This window comes from Gossypium hirsutum, chromosome D05 (assembly GCF_007990345.1).
Source record: "Gossypium hirsutum isolate 1008001.06 chromosome D05, Gossypium_hirsutum_v2.1, whole genome shotgun sequence".
In the NCBI taxonomy this organism is placed as follows: domain Eukaryota; kingdom Viridiplantae; phylum Streptophyta; class Magnoliopsida; order Malvales; family Malvaceae; genus Gossypium; species Gossypium hirsutum.
Genome location: NC_053441.1, coordinates 61,403,719 through 61,424,855, shown reverse-complemented (window position 1 = coordinate 61,424,855; position 21,137 = coordinate 61,403,719). Strand labels below are relative to the sequence as shown.

Below are 21,137 nucleotides of genomic sequence, written 5' to 3'. Positions count from 1 at the left end.
TAGTATTTTTTTCTTGGTGTTTAATTAAAAATGTGTTAAAATCATTAATTAAAAATAAAAAATATTTTTTAAAATACTAATTACCAATATTTAATGGTTATATTTAAATATTTAAAATATAGTTTATATATTCTAATTAAATTTTATAAATAATTAATATTTATTTTTAAAAATATTTAAAATTTATATTTCATATATTAAAACACTAACAACAAGTTATAATATTTTTTTATATTCTTACTAAAATATAATAATATTAACTGATTTAAATATTATTTAAATGCATATTTGTTACTTGATAATAACATGTCTAAAATGGACATTTTATTTCTCAAAAGCACTTTTTGACAGTAATATTAAACACTCAAAATTTGAGTCAAATTTTTCAGATACACTTTTCAAAAGCATTGATAAGTTAGCCCTAAGTCTTTTATTGGGATTGGTGTCACGAGTTTAACGACACCAACTTAGTAGGTTAAATTATAAATTAACTCTTTCATATTTAAAAAGCTTAAAGGTAAGTAAAAAAAATCAATTAAATCTTTAAAAAATGTACTCAATTGAACCTTCAATAACAGAAAGAAAAAAAATTAAGTAGGTAAATATTGTTGAGTAGTTTGATTATTAATCGTAGGGTAAATTATAAAAATAGTCACTTTTGTTTGACTCAGATTACATTTTAGTCACTTATGTTTGTAATTTAGGTCTTAGTCATTTACGTTATCGTTTTGTTACGAAGTGGTCACTCTACCATTAAACTATGTTACCTCTCTAACAGCAGTCTTACGCGGTAGTTCAAATGGGTTTTAAATGCTAACTTGGATGTTCAGTTGCTGAGATAAAAATTAATTTTTAATTAAATAAATTTAATTTAGACTGCTACGTAGGACATCCAAGTTGGCATTTAAAACTCATTTAAACTGCCATGTAGGACCACTATTAGGTAGGTAATAGAGCTTAATGGTAGAGTGACTACTTCATAACAAAATGATAACGTAAGTGACTAAAACGTAACATTTTAAACATAAATGACTATTTTTGTACATGGTATTGACGTGGACAAATAGTTGTCAAGTTTAATTTAGATGAGTAAAAAAAATTATAAAAAATAATAAAAATGTGGATCAAGAATAAACCAGAACAAATTATTTTCTAGATTAAACGGATATCCAAATTCATTTCGATTAATACAAAATTATAAAAAAAATGTTGATAATTATTAAAATAATTAAACTCACTTTTACATTTTGGTGTTCCAAAATTATTAAAAATATTTATATAGTGCCTAGATCACCTCTTTTTCTTGGGTTGTGCTGTAGAATCATGAATCAGTTCAGCATCTTCCCAAATACTCCCATCCTTTGTGAATTAACAGGTTGGAAGTGTATATTGGACTTCATACAACTGTGTTATTCATATTTTATAAATTATCAAAACTACAAAAGTTATATATTTTTTTTAGTAATTCTCGAATAATAAATATTAAATTTCTAAATTAAGGTGAAATTAGCAGGTCCCAAACTGCAATTTGGAATTAGAATCTATAGAACTATCAAAGATTATATAGATATAACATTCCTTGCAAGAAATTACACTAACATCATACAAGAGTACATGAATTGTGGGATCTACTCTTGTTTACAAGCTTTACATTGAGTGATTTAAAAAAAAAAAAAAAAGAAAACACATCAAGTCATCAAATTCGATATCCAAATCAAATCTAATGACATTTTTGTAAATATCTCGAGATGAGGTGGGACATATTTACCTCAAATCTGATCCAACTGTTTTGTTTTTTTTTATTTCACTCTATCCAACCTGCCCTGAACCTGAATTTTCAAAAAAAAAAAAAATCAACCCTAACAGATTAGATCAGGTTGGAACCTGTTAGCATTAAATAGAACATAAATCAACCAAAGGTTAAAAGTACAAGTTTGGTCTCATGTTTTGACTTGAATGGAATAGTGGTTAAAAATATTATCAGACACTCGTTTGACACGAGTTCAAACTATGTAGTCCCTATCTCCTATCTCTAATTTTATACAAAAAAAAAAAAGTGATCCCATAATTATTGATTTTGATCTCCTCTATTATTTCCCTAAACCACACTAACAAAACATAAGTCAATAGATATTAAAAGTCTAGGTATAAACACATTTGATGTATAGATTTTGAGGAATTGAGATTTAGAAAGTATAAAAAAGGAAAATGATAAAAGGATGAGGCTTACTTCATCTTTATCAGTTCTCTACATTCATCAAAAGCTGTCTTTAAAAAAAACCATCTGTTTTGCCAAAGGGGTTGAAGAACATTTTTAAAGTTTGGATCATCCCACTCCAAAGAGTCCCACCATTGTCTGCTTGACTCGATCTTAAGAGAAGGTGAAGCATGTGCATATGGCTGTTCATTGCCAACAAAGGAAACAAAGGGAGGAATTCTCTTCAGTTTATCACAGTTATCAACATCGATAAGTTGGAGAGAATCACAAACCATCACTCCACTTTTACTACAAATGCTCTTCAATTCTGGTAAGGACTCTAGTCTCAAAACTCTTAGTTTGGGAAGGTCGAATTTGATTAGTGCATCACTTCCTTTTTCTTCATCTTCTGCTGCAAATATTTCTACTAGCTTCTCACAATTGATCACATTTATTTCTTCAAGGTTTTGGAGGTTGGGAAGCAACCAATGTGGAAGCAACGTCATAATACTTGGGCACTCCGATATACGAATATCTTTAAGATTGGAAAAGGTAGCAGACGAAGCTAATATTGAGGTTGTTGCTGAACCATATCCTTCAACTTTTATAACGTCACTCAACTTTGGCAGATCAATAAGACACAAGCACTGGAGGCTCTGGAATTGATGAGTAGAAGAGGAAAAAGAGAAGGAAACAACACATTCTATCCCTTCACAGTGCCCAATTTTGCAAACCCTCAAGTCAACCACATTTTTTAAGGAAGAAATATCGCTTAAGTTTCTCAAATAGTGGCAATATGAAATGTTGAGTTCTTGCATATCAACTGGGAACATTAACTCACCGCCAACAATTTCAAGGTCATTGATTGATACAACTCTCTCTCCTTCAGCAACAAGAGAAAATAAGCCTACATATAACCGGTACTTGATGAGATTTTTCTTACATTGCTGCATTGAGGAGACAAACTTATTCAGTTCATGCATGTTCTCGAAACGTCCATAAAAGCATTCCAATTTTTGCAATGGCACTACCTCATCCGCCTTAAGGCCCTTTGTTTCATCATGCATATAAACTTTCAAGTGCTGAAGGTGAGAGAGTTTTGGCAATACTCTGGTGGGTATCACTTTCAGAGTCTAAACAAAAAGGTTAAGATACCTTAGATTGATCAACATATCCATTCCTTCAGGGACTTTTTCAATGCTGGTGAAATTAAGATCCAACTTCTTCAATCTTTGAAGCTTTGAAAGACAAGGCAAAGCTCTTAACTCTTCACAACCTTCAAGCAGCAATGCGGTGAGATTCTTTAATTCAGAGATGGAATCTGGCAAACATTCGATGTTCGTACAGGACAAATCAAGAACACTTAGACAAGGCATGTTCACAAAGAAAGAATTTGGGATCTTCTTTATTGGATTCCACTGTAGTAACAAGGTTGTAAGCAGTTGGCATTTTGGAGGCGACATGTCTATGGGAATCTCTGATATGGAGTTATTCTTAAGCGACACTTTCTCAATATCTCTTATCCATTCCTCCTCTTTTGGTAACTTTTCTAATTGCAGCCCTGCTTGTATCATATATCGAGGATTAATACTTGTGATGGATAATGCCATGTCTCTCACTGCATCATGCATCTTCTTGCAAGGCTGACCATATTGATAGGCACCATTTTCCAACAAGCAATTATCTTCCAACTTTTTCAAAATAGCATGGCCCTTATCTTTCATTTCTTGCCTTGTATTCATTTCATCTATGAATCCCTCATCGATCCAACACTCGATTAGCTCATCCTCCCAAATTGGAAAATTTTCCGGATATAATGCACAATACAAGAAGCAATGCTTCAATTTCTCGTCTTTTAAGTGATCAAAACTAAATTTCAAACGCTCGATCACTTCAGCTTCTACTCCTTCCACCATCCCTACTCGCTCTTTCAGTTCCTTGAGTGCATTTTTCCAAATACAAGGGTCATCTTCTCCTTTCATGGTACCAGCTAGCACAACAACTGTAAGAGGTAGACCCGCACATTCCTTGACGGCAAGCCTCAAAGTTGGCATTAAAGTTGGACTTTGCACTATGGTAGGTCCAACTTTATTCAAGAATAGTATCAATGCCTCTTCTTCTGAAAGGGGCTTCACTAGTGTCACTTTACAACCCATATACTTACAAACCTGCTCCGAACGGGTTGTTAACACCAATTTGCATCCATTGCTGCTGGTCGGCTAAGGGATCCCAACTTCCTCCAAAGAGACTTTGTCCCACACATCATCTAAGATTAGAACATGCTTTCCCACTTTCTTCAACAATTCTAACAAGATTGCTGCTCGTCTAACCTTATCTCTTTCATTGCCCAAATCTCCCTTCAACTTCAATGCGCTTGCAATATCATCTTGTAACTTCATCACATTGAAGTCTTTTGATACAGTAACCCAAATTACCCTTTCAAAGCTATGTTCTTTCAAAAGATCATTATGGATGTGCTTCATGATGGTCGTTTTACCCACACCCCCCATCCCCCAAACCCCAATCTTACCCACCTCCTCTTGCATCAAACATTGCCAAATTTCATCTCTCACGGCTTTCTCACCAACTAGCTCTGATGTTGGCAGTGGCAACCCAACACTTGGACCTTCAATGACAAGACTTTCGGAGATATTAGGAGCTTTATCAAGAAATGTCTGCATTTCTTGAATATTTCTATCAACCAGCTTTCCATTGCAAGCACGGCAGAGATATCTCCCATTACTTACTTTATTTTCAACATCTTGTGCTTCCATAATCATCACTTTCACTTTTCCTAACCAATTTTCTACTTCCTTCTTAGGTATCTTCCCCACACAATGAAGAAGCTCTGCCTTCAATTGCAGCTCTATATCTTCCATTTTGCTATTCAATTCATCTCTGATTCTCTTGAAGTTTCTCACATAATCATTCAGCTTTCTGTGATATTGCAAGTATTTACAAACTGGAGTTCCAAGACAATTTGCAATGCTAGCTGCAGGTTGTATGCACTCCATAGAATGTCCCTGCAATCATATATGTATATTGTCATTCTTTCATGTATTATCATTCTTTCAACTTAATCATTAGTTTCAAAAGAGCTTTGAGAAAAAATTGGAAAAAAATCATGTAAATAGATGCATGGAAGGAAAAAAATAAAAACAACCAAAGAAAACAAACACAGCCCTGCAATCAAATAATGGAAAGTAGAAATCACCTGACTTGTGGCTTGACAAATTAGGACTGAAAATAAAGTAGTGAACCAAAGCAGTGAACCAATCACGCAAAGCTGCTATAGCAGTGGCAGATACATACATACAAATGTGGGCTTAACCAGAACCAAGAGAGGTTCTGAAATAATCAAAATGTGTGAGGTGTATTGGATTTTCATGAAGTTTTGATTCATTCAGATTTAAATCCAATCTAAAAGCAAAATCAACTGATTTTATCACAGTAGTTCATATTTCATATTATGTGGCCCAAAATTAATAATCTTAGTGAAAGTGGGAAAGAAAACTATATAAACCAGACCAAGATAAAAGCAAAGAACAGCATATCATGAATTAAGCAAGCAAACTTACAAACAGCAATGGTACCTTCACTGGCTCGCTGACAACTTCTGCACGATCTTTGAGATTGAAACAAGGAAGAAATGATACAGAGTTTTGGGAACACTAATAAAAACAATAGTAAGACGAAGACGAAAGTGAAAAGAAAAACAAGCAAAATTATTAGTCAAGTTTTATGGTCATGGCTGCCACTTTCATGGTAGGTTCCTCCTCAAAGGACAGAATCAACCGGCTACTTTATTGCTTTATAGTTTATACTGATCACACATAGCAATATATTTTTGGTCAACATATAGTCTAAACCTAACGTTTAAGCATTTTAAATATATTAAAAAGGTTAAAATGTGCTACTAGTCCTTGCACTTCTCTATATTTTGAGATTTAGTCTATGCATTTTAAAAGTTAAAAAATTCAATCTCATACTTTTTCAATTTAAAAATTATAGGTTCAATTATTATTTTTGTTGCTAATTTCCATCAAAATTTGTCAACTTAACACATTTATTTTCTGTCAGTCATATGCAACGTCATATGAAGATTACCTAATCAACATGCCAAATTGATATGAATGAGTTTTTAAATAAAAAAAAAAGTAAGAGAATTTAATTTTTAACTTTTTAAGTATATGAGCTAAATTTTAAATTTTATCAAAGTACATAGACTAACACACAATTTTACCTATTAAAAACGTTTGAGAACAATTGGGGTCTCTATTTAATATTTACCAAGAGATGTTAAGTGTTCTCTCATGAAATTCAATTTGAATGTAAGAATATTAGTGCAAGATTTAATTAGATGTAGGACAACATCATTTTAATAGGTTTCATCACGTGTAAATGAAGATAAATAAAAGGGTAAATTTTGACCATGGTCACTCTAAAATAGAGTCTGTCCTATTTTGTTCATTAAATTTTTTTCTTAATTTAGTCATTCTAAATAAGAAAACTGTGCAAATTAGCCACCATTGTTAAAATTTCCGTTTACTTTTAACGGATTGCTGATATTACATATTAGCCCATTGAGTGATTGATATGTGACATTTTTGTTGACTTTTGACCAAAATTTAGGGAAAAAATTTTGGACTAATTATAGGGAGGTCCCCAAACTTTAGTCAATGCCTTTCACACCTTTGAATTCAGTGGCACCGTACTTCCTAAATTCCTTAATCGGAGCCTTTCGAGCTCTAGTTGACAAAGCGGATTAGGGCGCAACATCGGCAACCCTCCGAAGGACATCAACTATAATGTGCAAAAGTTCATACCCCTCGCCCTCCCGATGGGGTCTCACAATTCTAGGTGTTCTACATGTACCGTTTTGATTACCACCGAGTGCATCACTGTCATAATCTTAAATCTTATGTAGTTTATCTTAAATTTTATTCTTTTGTATTCTGTAAACCAAACTAAACAATTAGATGAAATCATTTGAATTTCTAAATTTGTGATTATCCTTTTTATCATTTGATAAACTCAATTACTTAAATTATTTAAAATAAAAAAATTAACTAATATTTATATAATTAAAATAAATTTTATTATATGAATTTATTTTGTAATGTAACGACATGATTATCTTTAGTACATATTATATTATAAAAATAATATACATACACTTTTAAGGACATATGATATTACAATGTTTATTCTTCTATTAGTGATGTGCAACCTAAACCTTAAGCATGTAACTAATTTTATGATATACAATAATATATACAATTAGTATTATATTAGTTATGTATATTATAATAATATAATTGTATATAAGGTTACGTATCAAATTCCATTTGGCATGTTGGCTGGAAATAACATCGCCATATGTCAAATTTTATCGGATTGATGAAAGAGCTTTATTGAGGATCCTCTTTACTAATAAAAAAAGGTAAGGAAAGAGAAACAAATGAGGGAGAGTGATTTATTTAAAATTAGGATTGGCCGGTACAAAGAATTTATTTTTTTGTAGGAGTGAGTCTAGTTGATGTAACAGAGTTGCCTAACCTATATACAATTAGGCTCCGTTTGTTTGCTAGTAAAACATTTTCTGTAAAAGTTTTTTAGCCTTTTCCAATATTTATTTGGCTAAAAATGATTTCCCACTGATAAAACCTATTACAAAACATAGGAAAAGAAATACTTAATTTAGGAAAATGTCTTACTTTTTTTATTTCAGTGCGATTGTTTTTGTTTATTTTTCTACTTATTGGGGAAGAGCTCTGATTTTTTTTCCAAAAAAATGAAGCCCTTTGAGAAACTGGCTCTACTAATATTCTTTGAAAACCAGCCTGGATTCCCAAAGCTAGTAACAATGTAATAATGGGCAAAGCAATTCCCAGCCAAGATTCATCATATTAACTTCTGTAAGTACTTTGAATGAAGTTTTAGCTTTTCTTTTTCTATTGTTACAAGTTGAATATTGGTATTTGAAACTGTCATTTTTTGCTTTTCTTAAGTGTAAAATACAAGTATATCACAGATTATGCTAGAGGTCCAAAAATCTGTGGGGTGGTTTATTGATGAATCCAAGGTATTGTGATCTTATTGGTTTTGGAGCAATTTGGCTTGGCAGTTTGTTCAGTTTGATCCTTTTATTTTGTAGAGCTTAATTAAATATGCATTGGTGCATTATTCCATAGTCTCATTTTTAGTTTTTCCTTACAACTTGAAAAAGTAAATTTTCAACTAAAATTGGGACAAAGTAAACCCATTTATAATGTTCCTGATTGGCAATCGTTGAGTGAAGCTCACAAACTTATTCTAGATGGTAAGTATATGTTCCCTTTTCGCTTTGGTACCTTAATTCAAAGCTAGAACCATTACTCAATACTAAGTGCATAGTCTATTAGTTGGCTTGCTATAGCAGATATTAAGATGAGCATTCTGTTAAAAAAAACAAAACAAAAAAACCAGCTTAGTGTTGTTGCATGTATTGCATATATAAAAGTGTTCTCATTACAACATGCTTCTTCCATTCCTTTTAGTTTCTGTGAGTGTTTGACCTGATATCTCTTTTGTTTTATTGTATGTATTCAACCCAGATAAATGAAGTTGTTCTCAATGGTGTTTCACTTGAAGATGATAAAAGAGAACAATTTAACAAAATTGAACATGTACAATATAGTAGTTCTTGGTGTCTGGTTTCTTCTTGTTACCATATAAACATTTATGCTCAATTGTATCATGTTCATTCTTTTTAGCTATTCTTTTCTGTTTACTATGAGCTAATTTACAGGAATTGGAGATGTTGTCTCACAAATTTAGTGAGAATGTTTTGGATGCCACAAAGAAGTTTGAAAAGTTGATAACTGATAAGAAGAAATTGAGGGTTTACCTACAACTGCTCTTGGGCTAGCTGCTCAAAGAATAGTGTCCAATGTATTCTTTTCCAAGTTTCAGCACGTGTTTGCATTTATTAATGGTCTCTCATTGTCAAGTCTAGTGCAATTTCTGTTTTTTCATGTAATATATGTTCTCTCTCTATACTCGCCTAGGGGCATGAAAATGCAACTGCTGAGAATGGAGCATGAATGATTACATTGGATGCTCCAAGTTTTATTTCTGTTTTGCAACATGCTCGTAAACATGCCTTGCGTGAGGAAGTCTATTGTGCTTATATAACTCGGGCAGCAAGTGGTAATTTGGATAACATATATACCAATCATCAACTAGATATTGAAACTTCAGTTGGAAAAGGCTAAGCTTCTCAATTACAATAATTATGCTGAGGTATGAATCTAAAGTATCTACTAGACTACAAATACGTACCAATCTGCAGTTTTGCTTTTCACACTTAAACTAGAAGCCCTTTTTTGCTTTTCTTGAGTGTAAAATGCAGGTATACCACAGATTATGCTAGAGGCCCAAAAATCTATGATGGTGGTTTACTGATGAATCCGATTTTGGAGTCCATGAAAAACCCAACAAGTAGGTGGTTTCAAGGAGATTACTTTTTAGGGTTTTATGATGGGAAAATCACCCAGTTATTATCAGCTTGTTGTGTTACTAAGAATATGTTACTCCATTGGCAATTAATAATTGACTAGGATAGGATGTTTAAAAGAATGGTCTAAAAGTGGAGGTGTTTTGATCTGTAGAGTTTAGTTATTGCAAATGTTACAAATATGATGTTGTGATTCCAAGATTTTGAGTATTGTTGTATGAAAAATGAAAATTATCTATTTCTTTTGAAAAACTTCAATAATGAACTTGTTTTTTGCAGTTCACTCTATCTATTTAATACTATACATGTTTTGAGATTCTACTGAACAATCTAGCTTAATAATTGAGTACTATTTTGAGATTTTGATTATCTAATTCTAACTTCATAATTGAGTACTATTATATATTTAATTTAATTTAATTTAATTATAAATAAATAAATCATTGCAATATATGTAAATAAGCTCAACTAAACAATGAAAAAATAATAAATTTTCGTATGTTTGTTTAATTTAAAACAGTTTTTATAAAATATTTTCAAGAAATCTATCGAATAACAGAAAATATTTTACACAGATTCATCCAAATACCAGAAAATATTAACTTTGCCAGAAAAGTAAGTCATTTTTCAGAAATTATTTTCTGAAAACCATTTTCAGTCAAACAAGTGGATCCTAAGTTAAATATTTAAGATTTAGATTGTATATCGCTACTAGAAGAATGTACATTGTAATATCATCACGTTATAATAATTATTTTACATTCATAATTTAATTATATAACAATTAATATATTATATGTCCTTAAACATGTATCTATACTATTTTATATAATACAATATGTACTATTAAAAAATAAAATCATATAATAATATTTATTTTAATTATATAAATATTAATTAGCTTTTCTTTGTTTAAAAAATTTAACTAATTTAATTGATCAAATAATAAAAGGTATAATCGTAAATTTAGAAATTCTAATGACTCCATCTTATTGTTCAATTAAGTTTACGAATACAAAAGAATAAGATTTAAGAGAAATTATATGAGATTTAAGAGAATAATATGTTAAATAAGATATATTTTTCTTATAATTCTTTTAAACATATTTAATTTTATTATTAGTTGTTTTATTTTATTTTAGAAATCATTTGATTGATATCTATACATTATTTATTAGTTTATGGAAATTTTAATTAAAATTGAGGATTAATTTTGATGGTTAAAGCATAATTTTAATGGTCAAGGATCACGTGTTCAAATCTTGCAAGAAGCACAATTTTATATATTTTTGTAACCAATGTGAAGTCGGATATGTGAATCTATTATTTAAATAATGAATTTGGATTTAGATAGTCGTTGAATAATGATATTTAAATTGGATTCGAATTTGGATATTAAAAATCGAATAATTTGCGGATTTAGATTCTTAGAAAAATTTACGGATTCAAATTCGGATAATTCAAAATTTGTAAATATTCAACCCGCTGCCATCCCTAATATTAGCCCCATATTTAGGTATTTCTTGGGGTTAGAAATGATTTCTTTTAGTAGTCCTTAATATCTAGCCAATTAAAATAATGTATTCAATTAATTTTTAAGGGTAAACTTTCCAAATGATCACTCAACTATTGTTCGCATTCTTATTTTGATAATCCAAATTTAAAAATGTTCAATTTAGGTACCAATGTTTGAATTTGTTCCTATTTTGGTCACCCACCATTAAATTGATAACGAAAAACATTTTTTTCTAATTGGTATAATAACACATTTAGTCCTCAATACATACATATTCTATCATTTTTATCCTAATTCTAAATAATTTAATAAATTTAACACTTCACATTTACAAATTTCATCAATTTGATCCTCAAGCTTCCTAACGACAAATTTTAATTTTTAAAATAGAAGCATGTCACATCAATAAATTTGTAAACCCCTCCAAAAAAAAAACTCTGTAATAAAACAAATGGTAAGAGGCTCTATATTGATGTCAAAGTAACACAATAAAACTTTTTTTTTAATTTACAATACTCAAACTTAAAATTTTAGATATTAAATTTTTAATCACTTAATCCAATAAGTATATGATTTGTGAGCAATACAAGGACATCCCAAGAAAACAAAGACCATCTTTCATATTTGTGCAATAAAATATTTTCGTAATGTGTGTAGCAATTATAATATATCAATCATTTTTTAATTTATAGATGTGAGCTTTTGAGTTTTTTTAAGGATAAACTATAATTGTAGCCATCCAACTCTTAATAAATTAAAAATAAATTAATTTTTTTAAGTAGCATATTTGGATTTAAAATTTAAAATATACAAATAAAATATTTTCAAAATAGATTAATAAAAAATAAAAAATAAAAAATTAGAAACACTTTTTTTTAAATGTTTATTTCAAATAGATTTCATAAATATAAAAATTAATAGATTTTATAAACACTTTTCATAAATGTTTAGTCTAGTACTTTATATATACCATATACATATAATAATGATTTAAGACACTAATTTTATCAAATAAGATATTGAATTACACAATATTTAAAATGATTTAAACTTAACTATAATATCAATTATAAAATTTGTACAAAATCATAAAATATATTTTAATTGATATATACAACCAAATTCATGCATCAATGAATTGATATATCCAACTATTAGATAAACTACACAAGCTAGTTGTGGGTATCAATTTTTTTTCTATTTTGGATTTTACAAAATTATAAATGTTGAATGACTATATTTTATAAGTTGAAAGCTCTAGTTAGGAAGTTTGAGAATCAATTGATAGAATTTGTAAATGTGAAGGGTTAATTTTATTGAATTATTTAGAATTAAGATCAAATTGATAGAATATGTAAGTATGCGGGACCAAATTTGTTATTATACCAGTTAAAAAAAAAGCTTTTGTTATCAATTTAACAACGGATGACCAAGATAGAAATGAATTCAAACGTTAGTGCCTAAATTGAAAATTTTTAAAGTTGGGTGACCGAAACAGGAATGCGGGCATAGTTAGTGACCATTGTTATAGTTTACCCTAACTTTAAACTAATATTAATAGCTTTTTAGTTGTTCACTAAATAGCAAAAAAAATATTGAAAATAAGAATACACCATAATGGCAACTAGAGTTGGAAAAAAAGGCTTGAGCTTGAAAGCCTACCCATGCCAATGCAAGTTCAAGAAAGCTCGAGCTCGAGAAAATTCGAGCTAGGAAAAGCCTGATCCTGAGAAAATTTGAGCTTGATAAAGCTCGAGCATGTAACAAATCCAAGCCTGAGATGAATTGGGCCCAATGTCCAAATTCATAATTGAACAACCATAATGGACATTAATAATTTATATGATTTTATGATATTACTTTTTGAATACAGCCAATGTGGCCAGTATCACTTTGGAGTGTGTAGGTTGAAAGATGGATCCTGCTTTAGTTGTAGATCTCCCTATCATTTCAAGAAAGATTGCCCGAATTGGATTGAGCCCAACAAAAATCAGAATGCAAAACTTGTTGTTACTACTACTAAATGTAGGCGACAAGGGAATAGTGGTACTTCGGGAGTCAGTAGAAGTTAGACCAAGGATTTAGTATGCGACTCGTGCACATGTAGAGGCCTCAGCTCCTGATGTCATTACTGGTACCTTTTCTATCTTTGATGTTATTGTATATGCATTAATCGACTCTGGATCGACACATTTGTATATATGTACTACGTTAGTAACTGAAAGGAATTTACCAGTTGAGTCAACTGAGTATGTAGTTAAAGTAACAAATCCTTTAGGTCAGAGTTTTATAGTTGATTTGGTTTGCAAACAGTGTCCACTAAAAATTTAGGGATATGACTTTCCTGTAGATATAATGTTACTACCATTTAACGAATTTCACGTTATTCTGGGAATATGGATATTTGTTGATTGTTCATGATGTTGTAGTGAATTTCCGATGGAAACAGATTGATTTGAGATGTTCGAAGTTGAATCTGCTAAGTTTGAATACATTTTGAGTATAATTTCTGTGACTTCCACAGAGAAATTGATCCAAGAATGCTGTGATACATTTTTAGCTTATATATTAGACTCTAGAGTATCTGAATTGAAAGTTGATCAGCTATCGACCGTTTGTGATTTTGCCGATGTTTTTCTTGAGGAATTGTCACGTTTACTGCTAGAGCGAGAGATTGAGTTTGCTATTGAAATAATGTCAGAGACTGCTTCAGTCTCGATTATTTCATACAGAATGGCTCCAACTGAATTAAAAGAATTAAAAGTTCAATTTGAAGAATTAATTGACAGAGATTTTGTTCGACCAAGTATATCACCTTAGGGTGCATCTATTCTGTTTGTAAAAAAAAAGATAGGTCGATGAGATTGTGTATAGATTATCAACAATTGAACAAAGTCACAATAATGAATAAATATTTGTTGCCTCGTATTGATGACTTATTTGATTAGTTGAAAGGTGCCACGGTGTTTTTGAAGATTGATATCAAATCTGGTTACTATCAGTTGCGAGTTAAAGATGTCGATGTACCAAAAACAACGTTTAGAACTCGTTATGAACATTGTGAGTTTCTAGTCATGCCATTTGGATTGACGAATGCCACGACAACATTTATAGATTTAATTTATCGAGTTTTTCAGCCTCATCTCGACAGGTTCGTTGTTGTTTTTACTAATGACATTCTGATTTACTCTAGAAATGAATTTGAGCATACCCAGCATTTGAGAATCGTATTACAGGCCTTGCGTGAAAAACAACTTTATGCCAAGTTTAGTAAATGCGAGTTTTGGCTTAAAGAAGTCAAATTTCTCGATCATGTGATTTCAACTGAAGGGATACGAGTTGGTTTGAGTAAAATGTCTGTTATTTTAAACTGGAAACCTTTGAGAAACATTTTTGAGGTACGTAGTTTTTTGGGAATAGCCGAATATTATCAACGGTTTGTTAAGAACTTTTCAGTAATAGCTTTACCTATGACAAAATTGTTACAGGAAGATGTTATAACAAATGTCAGCAAAGTTTTGATCAGTTAAAGATTATGTTGACAAAGGCATCAGTGTTGACACAACCTGAATCTGGGAAAGAAATTGTTATTTACAGTAATGCTTCCTTGGATGGTTTGAGATATGTTTTGATGCAGGAAGGTAAGGTTATCGCATATGATTATCGACAGCTTAAAACTCATGAAGAGAAGTACTTGACACATAACCTTGAGTTAGATGTAGTTGTATTTGCATTAAAAATTTGGCGACACTATTTGTATGGTGAGAAATGTCATGTTTATACCGATCACAAAAGTCCGAAATATTTGATAACTCAAAAGGATTTAAATCTACATCAACGTAGGTGGCTTGAGTTACTAAAAGACTATGATCTGGTGATAGACTATTATTCGGGTAAAGCAAACGTTGTTGTCGATGCTTTGAGCCAGAAATCCCTTTTTTGCTCTTCAGTTGAAGAATGTTCAACTTAGGTTGGAGCGTGATGGTTCTATTTTAACCGAGTTAAGGGCTAAGCCCTAGTTTCTAAAGAAAATTCGGGAGTTGCAGTTTGATGATTCAAATTTGTTGGTTAAATGGAAAATGGTTGAAAATGGTCAAATTGTCGATTATAGTATTGGTTTGGACGGTAGTTTATATTTCCAAAAATGCCAAAGATAACTCCACTGATAACAAAAAGAAAAACTGCAAGATGAATCAAAATAAAGACACTTGAAAGTAGAAATCACTGTAAAAACCAACCAAAACCAGAAACTCACAAGAATAGTTGCAGAAATTTCAAAACTAAAAGAACAATAGTAACTCTGAAGAAGGAAACCTAAATAATATATAAACCTATCTCCCAAAACACATCGTTTTGAAAAACAAATGATGCCCAATGATGACTTACCACCTATTTGAAAAAGATGTTGATCATCATTACCGTAATTCCTCAAAAACACAATCCTCTAAAAACACCTATGACAAAATCTCAAAAGTTTTTGTCACAACGTTTCATTGTCAAACAAGGCCCTCATCTGCTGAAAAATAGTTGAATACGTAGAGACAATCGAACAAGGTGTCTTGAGGAGAGCCACTTTATAACCTCTCTCTCGAATTGAATAGAGGGAATATTGTTATACCCCTATCTGTATGAGGACATGTGGCAAGTCGGGAGGCCACCAGAATAGCAAACTAGCTAACAACAAACCAGGAAAACCCATTTTTTGGCATGACCACCCGGACAAGCAAACTCCATCCAACACCCAAGCCCTCGAGCTCGTATAAGAAACATGATGTCGTTGTTTACCAAATACCACATGGGCCCAATTGCTCTATATCATCAAGTCAAAATGAATGACATTATTTGTCCCATCATAGACATCCTTGTCCTATCGAATACATCCGTCCCACGCATTCTGTTATGATGGTTAGATGTCAAGTGCAACCTATTAACACCACCTTACATAAGACGCTGCCTATAAATACCTCCAGAATGATGAAGAAGGGGTTGACTCTCCAAGGATATCAAGCCTACATTTTGCCAACTTGCCTTCACTTTTATAACCTCCAGCTCTCTGCCTCGATTGGGTGAACCAACCTCTGTGACAACCACCACTCTCTCTTTCATACATCCTCCTTGTTGTATCACTATATCAACAATATATAATTTGGTACCTCAACTTTTATAATGCCATTGATTAGTCCAAATATTTTATTTGATTAAAATGTTGATACAACTTTTAAGAGTTGTAAACATTATTAAAATCATTTGTTAAATTCAAGTCCATTATATTTTTTTATTACATGACTACCAAGTGAGTATTTTCTTTAAGTTTCAAAATGTCATACTAGTAAATTTAATAGAATAATTTTATAGCGTTAAAAATTAGATATGAATTTTTAAATTAAAAAAAGAAGACTAAATTCCTGAAAATCTAGGTACCATTATAAAATATAAAGAGATGGTTTGTGTTAAATGCCTAAAAATCTAGGTACCATTAAATACTTGACTGGTTTTGTGCCCAAGCAAAGAAAGAGGCAAATCCGTCTATCATATATGGATGTGTGTAGTTATTGGCCACAAATTTCAGAGAGAAACTTCAAAATAAAAAATAAAAAAATCTGCCCCATTGTACAAACAAAAGAATATCTTAAAAAAACTTTGAAATTTTTGAATGGTTATCAAAATTTGGAACTCTCATATTTATCTACAAACAAGTGATTCATCAACAATGACACATTTCTTTCCAGACCATTTCTATCTTTTAATTTCAATGGTCCCACAACTGATGATCTTGCTTTCCAATCTTCATTTTTGACCAATTGCAACTTCATAGACACCCCACACTTAACTATTTTTGATGTATGATTGGTTTTTACATTTATGAGTCGGTAGTGATTTGTAAATTAATATATACAATATTTTAGAGACTTTAAAGGGTAACAAATAGTTAATGATTTATACCTATAAATGATCAAATTAAAGGGTCATTACTTACATACAAGATAGAGATATATTGGCATCATACATGCTATAAAAGAAAAGAAATTCAAATCCCGAGGTGAACATCCCTTAATCACTAAAAACTCAACTAAATGTTATTTGCGTACCATATAATTTTACTTTTTTATAAATATTTTATATTTATCTATTTACTAGAACATGCGAAAAACATGAGACTATATTTAATTAATTATTTTTTAAAGCATTTTGTTTGTGTTTTGGGTCAACTATGGTTATTTTATTATTTTGTTAAATCTTAGCTACCTTTTTTTTTTATTATGTGGACCTTATTTTCTCATCTTCAAATTATCTCACCCACCAATCACACATGAAGTTATTACCTGTATGACATCTATCATAGTTAAGATACACCTTCACATGTTTCAAGAAGAAAGAGATCATACACCATCCCAATATCGCCGTCCAATGGGCTTGAATCAAGAGCACTGCATAAAAGCATAAGGCTTACCGCATTGAATCGCCCCTAACGAAGTTATTCTCATATAAGAAACGGCTCTTCCCGACATCTGCAACGTTGGGGACGCTAGAAACAACTATTACACAAGTGGCTGTTGAAGTCTTTGTAAGTTGCCGAGGCATATCTCGGTCGACTCAACTCCACTCAGTCCGATCCATGGCGTCTCTTCACCCCACGATATCTCCTCAAAGCCTCCTTTCTTTAACAAAGCCACGAAAACCCATTTCGAGGCACCTCTCAGCTTCCTCATTAACCACCTCAAAACTGCCCGAGGGCCTTGCTTTCTCGGGAACCAAACAGAAAAACAAAAGGGAAAACTCGGTGGTGGTGGTGAAGTCATTAGCCGAGGAGCTTGACGTGATACCAGTTCAAAGTGAGGATGTTACAGATATGCAAGAAGGTGTTGCGGTGAGTCAGGTGCCGAGAGAATCGGCAGGAGGAGAGTTGGTGACTCAGGTAGGTGGGTTTAGCAATGAAGGAATGTTATCTTTTGAAGGGGTTTCTTCTTCAGGTTCACCTTCAGGGAACGGATTTGGTGATGGACAAGGAAGTCAAGAGGAATTGGATAGGCTTATAGATAGAACTATTAATGCTACTATTGTTCTTGCTGCTGGTACTTATGCCATCACCAAGTTGCTTACCATTGATCAGAATTATTGGCAGGTGAGATTATATCTGCAATTTTACTTTCATTTTGTGGAAAATTGCATGATTTGGCTTAGGAAATTGAATGATTGATTGCAAAATCTTTGTATTGTTATTGGTATCAGATTGTTATTGTAAAATCCCCCTCCTTTTTTGTTATTCCCTTTTGCTCTTTCAATTGCTGAATAATACAAAAATATGTGAGTAATCTATATGTATGCTTAGCTCTTCATGCTTGTGCCATTATTGAGGGCTCTTGGATGAACTCTAGTAGTAGGCCCATCTCGATTCCAGAGTTCGATTATAAGCTTGTGCATGTGTGGGTGTGTGACTTTGAATTTGTATTGTATAAAAAAAATATATTGCTCTTGGATGTTTTAGTAGCTTGAGATTTTTTAACGAAGATCTTAATCTTATTGTGTTTGACATGCTTATGTACCACATATGCATATAGCACTGGTATTTCATAATGAATTTGGCCTGCAACTTACGAATAACTGAAAATTTTACATCTTCGGGTCGTAGGGATGGACTATTTATGAGATAGTAAGATATGCACCTCAACACAATTGGAGTGCTTATGAAGAAGCTTTGAGGACAAACCCTGTTTTAGCGAAAATGGTTATCAGTGGAATCGTCTATTCTATAGGGGATTGGATCGCGCAAGTAAGTTTATATCATCGAAGAAATAATTTTCGATCTTTAGTTTTCGGTCATGAGATTGTCCCTTACACTTTTTCTTGTCTTTAATCTTTCAGTGCTTTGAAGGTAAACCTCTCTTTGAGTTTGATCGTATGCGGATGTTCAGATCTGGCCTTGTTGGCTTTACTCTACACGGTTCCTTGTCTCATTACTATTACCAATTCTGTGAGGTAATCATTCCGCACTATATATCTCACAAACAGGTTCGGAGTTGAAATTTTTGTCCTATTTAATGTATTGAAACTCGTTTTTTGCCCGTAGGAGCTTTTTCCTTTCCAAGACTGGTGGGTGGTTCCTGTGAAAGTAGCTTTCGACCAAACTGCATGGGCTGCAGTTTGGAACAGCATTTACTTTGTGGTTTTGGGATTTCTGCGTCTTGAATCTCCGATCAGTATTTTTAACGAATGGAAGGCAACATTCTTGCCTATGTTGACAGTAAGAGAACCTTAACCTTCTTTCCATGCCATTCATTCACTTTATATTTGAACAATTTGGTATTGTTTCGTTTTCCCGTGGTATCAAGATCTCATAGTGTTCTTGTGCATGGTTATTATGTAGGCCGGATGGAAACTTTGGCCATTTGCTCATCTTATCACTTACGGTTTTATTCCGGTAGAACAAAGGCTTCTTTGGGTGGACTGCGTAGAACTTATTTGGGTGACGATTCTCTCAACGTAAGTATCTCGAATATTGAATGGTTCGATATTATGGAATGGCACTGAGAAACACTCTTTCTACTTAAAAACAGTCTGAGATGCATGGAAGAACATTTTGTATAAGCTCTAGCTTTTTGGACATGCAAGTAATAGATGGTAGTGTGAGTGTTGATATTAGACATGTCCATAGACTGAGCTTGTTCGGACTAGGCACAAGCCCTATAATAACAAATGTTTTCCTTGCTCAAATGTGACTGAATTCTACATTATTGACGTTTTCTTTTTTCAACTCTATTCTAGTTATTCGAATGAAAAATCGGAAGCAAGAATCTCCGAGGCAGCACCAGCAGAAGCAAGTTCAATTTTGCCACCCGTTGGTCCACCCGAGGTACGATAGCTGATTGGTTGTTGTTTAGGCTAGCTAGAGTTGCATAGAATATAATGTCCCTTTACTCATTTTCTTTACATTTTCCTTCTTGTGCTCTTAGCAGGAGTAAATAATGAGATTTAGGATATCTGGGATTTGAGACATGGCAGTGGAATTAACCCTCATTCGCTTCGATCAAACGAGGCTTGACAGGCCGGTCACCGGAAAATATCGCAAAAACAAGGGGAAATTACATGCGTATGCTACGTAAATGCCGTCTTTTGTTTGTATGTACAAAAATTATACTTTTGGAGACATTGTGATCACTAATTGTGGAAAATATCATGGTATAGTGCTGGAAATTTTCTATAGAATATGGAAGTTTTCATGGATGTAAAACCTTTGTTCCATTGTAATTGTGTTCTTTTTTTTTTGTTTTGTTTCCATTGATAAAATCTGGACAGGTTTCCATCACAAGAAATTTAATGGTGGATTGGTAGGCCAAATCAAATGGCATTAGGCACCACAAGTAAGTACTGGTGAGGTTTAATTGCCACTTATTTTACCTGTTTAATTTTGTTGTTTGACAAGGAATCTGCAAATGGAGGAACCTTCTCTTGAGGAGCTGCAATGTATATCTCCTATCTTACATTGGGAACTTCTGAGGATTCATCACCATGTTGATTATAGGCATAAGGACTTTTTTGACTCTTCAACTTTACAAAAAAAAGAAAAAATCATTTTCGCTTTCCATTTAATTTTTCGTTCTTTTAGCTTTTGAATTTGCAGTGCTTGTCAAATTACCCCAAAATAGATAGAAAAAGTAACCATTGTTATCCACGTGTATGACAAATATTAAATTTTCTATTTACTTTAGGGTGGTTTGATGACAAACAACTTAAATTTAAGGGCTAAAGAAAATGAAAAATAAAATGGAGGGGTAAAATAACTTTTTTTTGTACAGTTAGAGGATCAAATAAATCATTATTTCTTGATTATATGCCTCAACAATAACTATTAGGAAAAAAAATTATTATTAACAAAATATATTACCATTAACATTAAGGTCTATAAAATTAGAAATTGATTAATTTTT

General features: G+C 32.0%; 4 protein-coding genes across 10 annotated transcripts; 1 reads left to right on the top strand and 3 right to left on the bottom strand.

Moving 5' to 3' along the window:
- Positions 1–1,527: 1,527 nt before the first annotated feature.
- LOC107903542 (disease resistance protein At4g27190-like) lies at positions 1,528–5,991 on the bottom strand. Of its 2 annotated transcripts, none has more exons than XM_041092410.1 (3): positions 5,776–5,991; positions 2,231–5,220; positions 1,528–1,829 (listed from the first exon to the last, which is right to left on the bottom strand). In XM_041092410.1, the coding sequence occupies exons 2-3, from the start codon at positions 3,262–3,264 to the stop codon at positions 1,805–1,807; spliced, it is 1,059 nt and encodes a 352-aa protein (XP_040948344.1). In that variant the 5' UTR covers positions 3,265–5,220; positions 5,776–5,991; the 3' UTR covers positions 1,528–1,804. The 2 variants fall into 2 exon arrangements, with proteins under 2 accessions (XP_040948344.1, XP_040948343.1); XM_041092409.1 differs by having other exon boundaries at positions 5,791–5,991.
- Positions 3,331–4,353, bottom strand: LOC121217283 (probable disease resistance protein At4g27220). Its single transcript, XM_041092806.1, has one exon. It carries the CDS (start codon positions 4,351–4,353, stop codon positions 3,331–3,333), a length of 1,023 nt encoding a protein of 340 aa, XP_040948740.1.
- On the bottom strand, positions 4,417–6,997 carry LOC121217282 (putative disease resistance protein At5g05400). The gene is made up of 3 exons (XM_041092805.1): positions 6,890–6,997; positions 5,791–5,868; positions 4,417–5,220 (listed from the first exon to the last, which is right to left on the bottom strand). Exons 1-3 carry the CDS (start codon positions 6,995–6,997, stop codon positions 4,417–4,419), a joined length of 990 nt encoding a protein of 329 aa, XP_040948739.1.
- A 10,564-nt stretch (positions 6,998–17,561) lies between these two features.
- LOC107903543 (uncharacterized) lies at positions 17,562–20,877 on the top strand. 6 transcript variants are annotated; one of them, XR_005913117.1, is made up of 9 exons: positions 17,590–18,334; positions 18,842–18,982; positions 19,075–19,188; positions 19,280–19,453; positions 19,577–19,692; positions 19,975–20,062; positions 20,166–20,388; positions 20,506–20,570; positions 20,633–20,877. XR_005913117.1 is itself a non-coding variant. In XM_016829616.2 (7 exons), exons 1-7 carry the CDS (start codon positions 17,828–17,830, stop codon positions 20,169–20,171), a joined length of 1,146 nt encoding a protein of 381 aa, XP_016685105.1. In that variant the 5' UTR covers positions 17,562–17,827; the 3' UTR covers positions 20,172–20,474. The 6 variants fall into 6 exon arrangements, 2 of the variants coding, with proteins under 2 accessions (XP_016685105.1, XP_016685104.1); XR_005913116.1 differs by having other exon boundaries at positions 20,163–20,388; XR_001685844.2 differs by having other exon boundaries at positions 20,506–20,877.
- The last annotated feature ends 260 nt before the right edge of the window (positions 20,878–21,137 follow it).

Excerpts from the sequence above, each read along its gene's own strand:
- LOC107903542 (XM_041092410.1), bottom strand. The coding sequence starts at position 3,264 with ATGCATGATGAAACAAAGGGCCTTAAGGCGGATGAGGTAGTGCCATTG. Across the intron at positions 1,830-2,230 it reads AGAGAACTGATAAAGATGAA|GTTCAGGGCAGGTTGGATAG; the intron begins GTAAGCCTCATC and ends TTGAAAATTCAG.
- LOC121217283 (XM_041092806.1), bottom strand. The coding sequence starts at position 4,353 with ATGGGTTGTAAAGTGACACTAGTGAAGCCCCTTTCAGAAGAAGAGGCA.
- LOC121217282 (XM_041092805.1), bottom strand. The coding sequence starts at position 6,997 with ATGTCCTTCGGAGGGTTGCCGATGTTGCGCCCTAATCCGCTTTGTCAA. Across the intron at positions 5,869-6,889 it reads CGGTGCCACTGAATTCAAAG|TGTTCCCAAAACTCTGTATC; the intron begins GTGTGAAAGGCA and ends TGTTTTTATTAG. Across the intron at positions 5,221-5,790 it reads TTGTCAGCGAGCCAGTGAAG|GGACATTCTATGGAGTGCAT; the intron begins GTACCATTGCTG and ends ATATGATTGCAG.
- LOC107903543 (XM_016829615.2), top strand. The coding sequence starts at position 17,828 with ATGGCGTCTCTTCACCCCACGATATCTCCTCAAAGCCTCCTTTCTTTA. Across the intron at positions 18,983-19,074 it reads TAGGGGATTGGATCGCGCAA|TGCTTTGAAGGTAAACCTCT; the intron begins GTAAGTTTATAT and ends TTAATCTTTCAG. Across the intron at positions 19,454-19,576 it reads CATTCTTGCCTATGTTGACA|GCCGGATGGAAACTTTGGCC; the intron begins GTAAGAGAACCT and ends GTTATTATGTAG.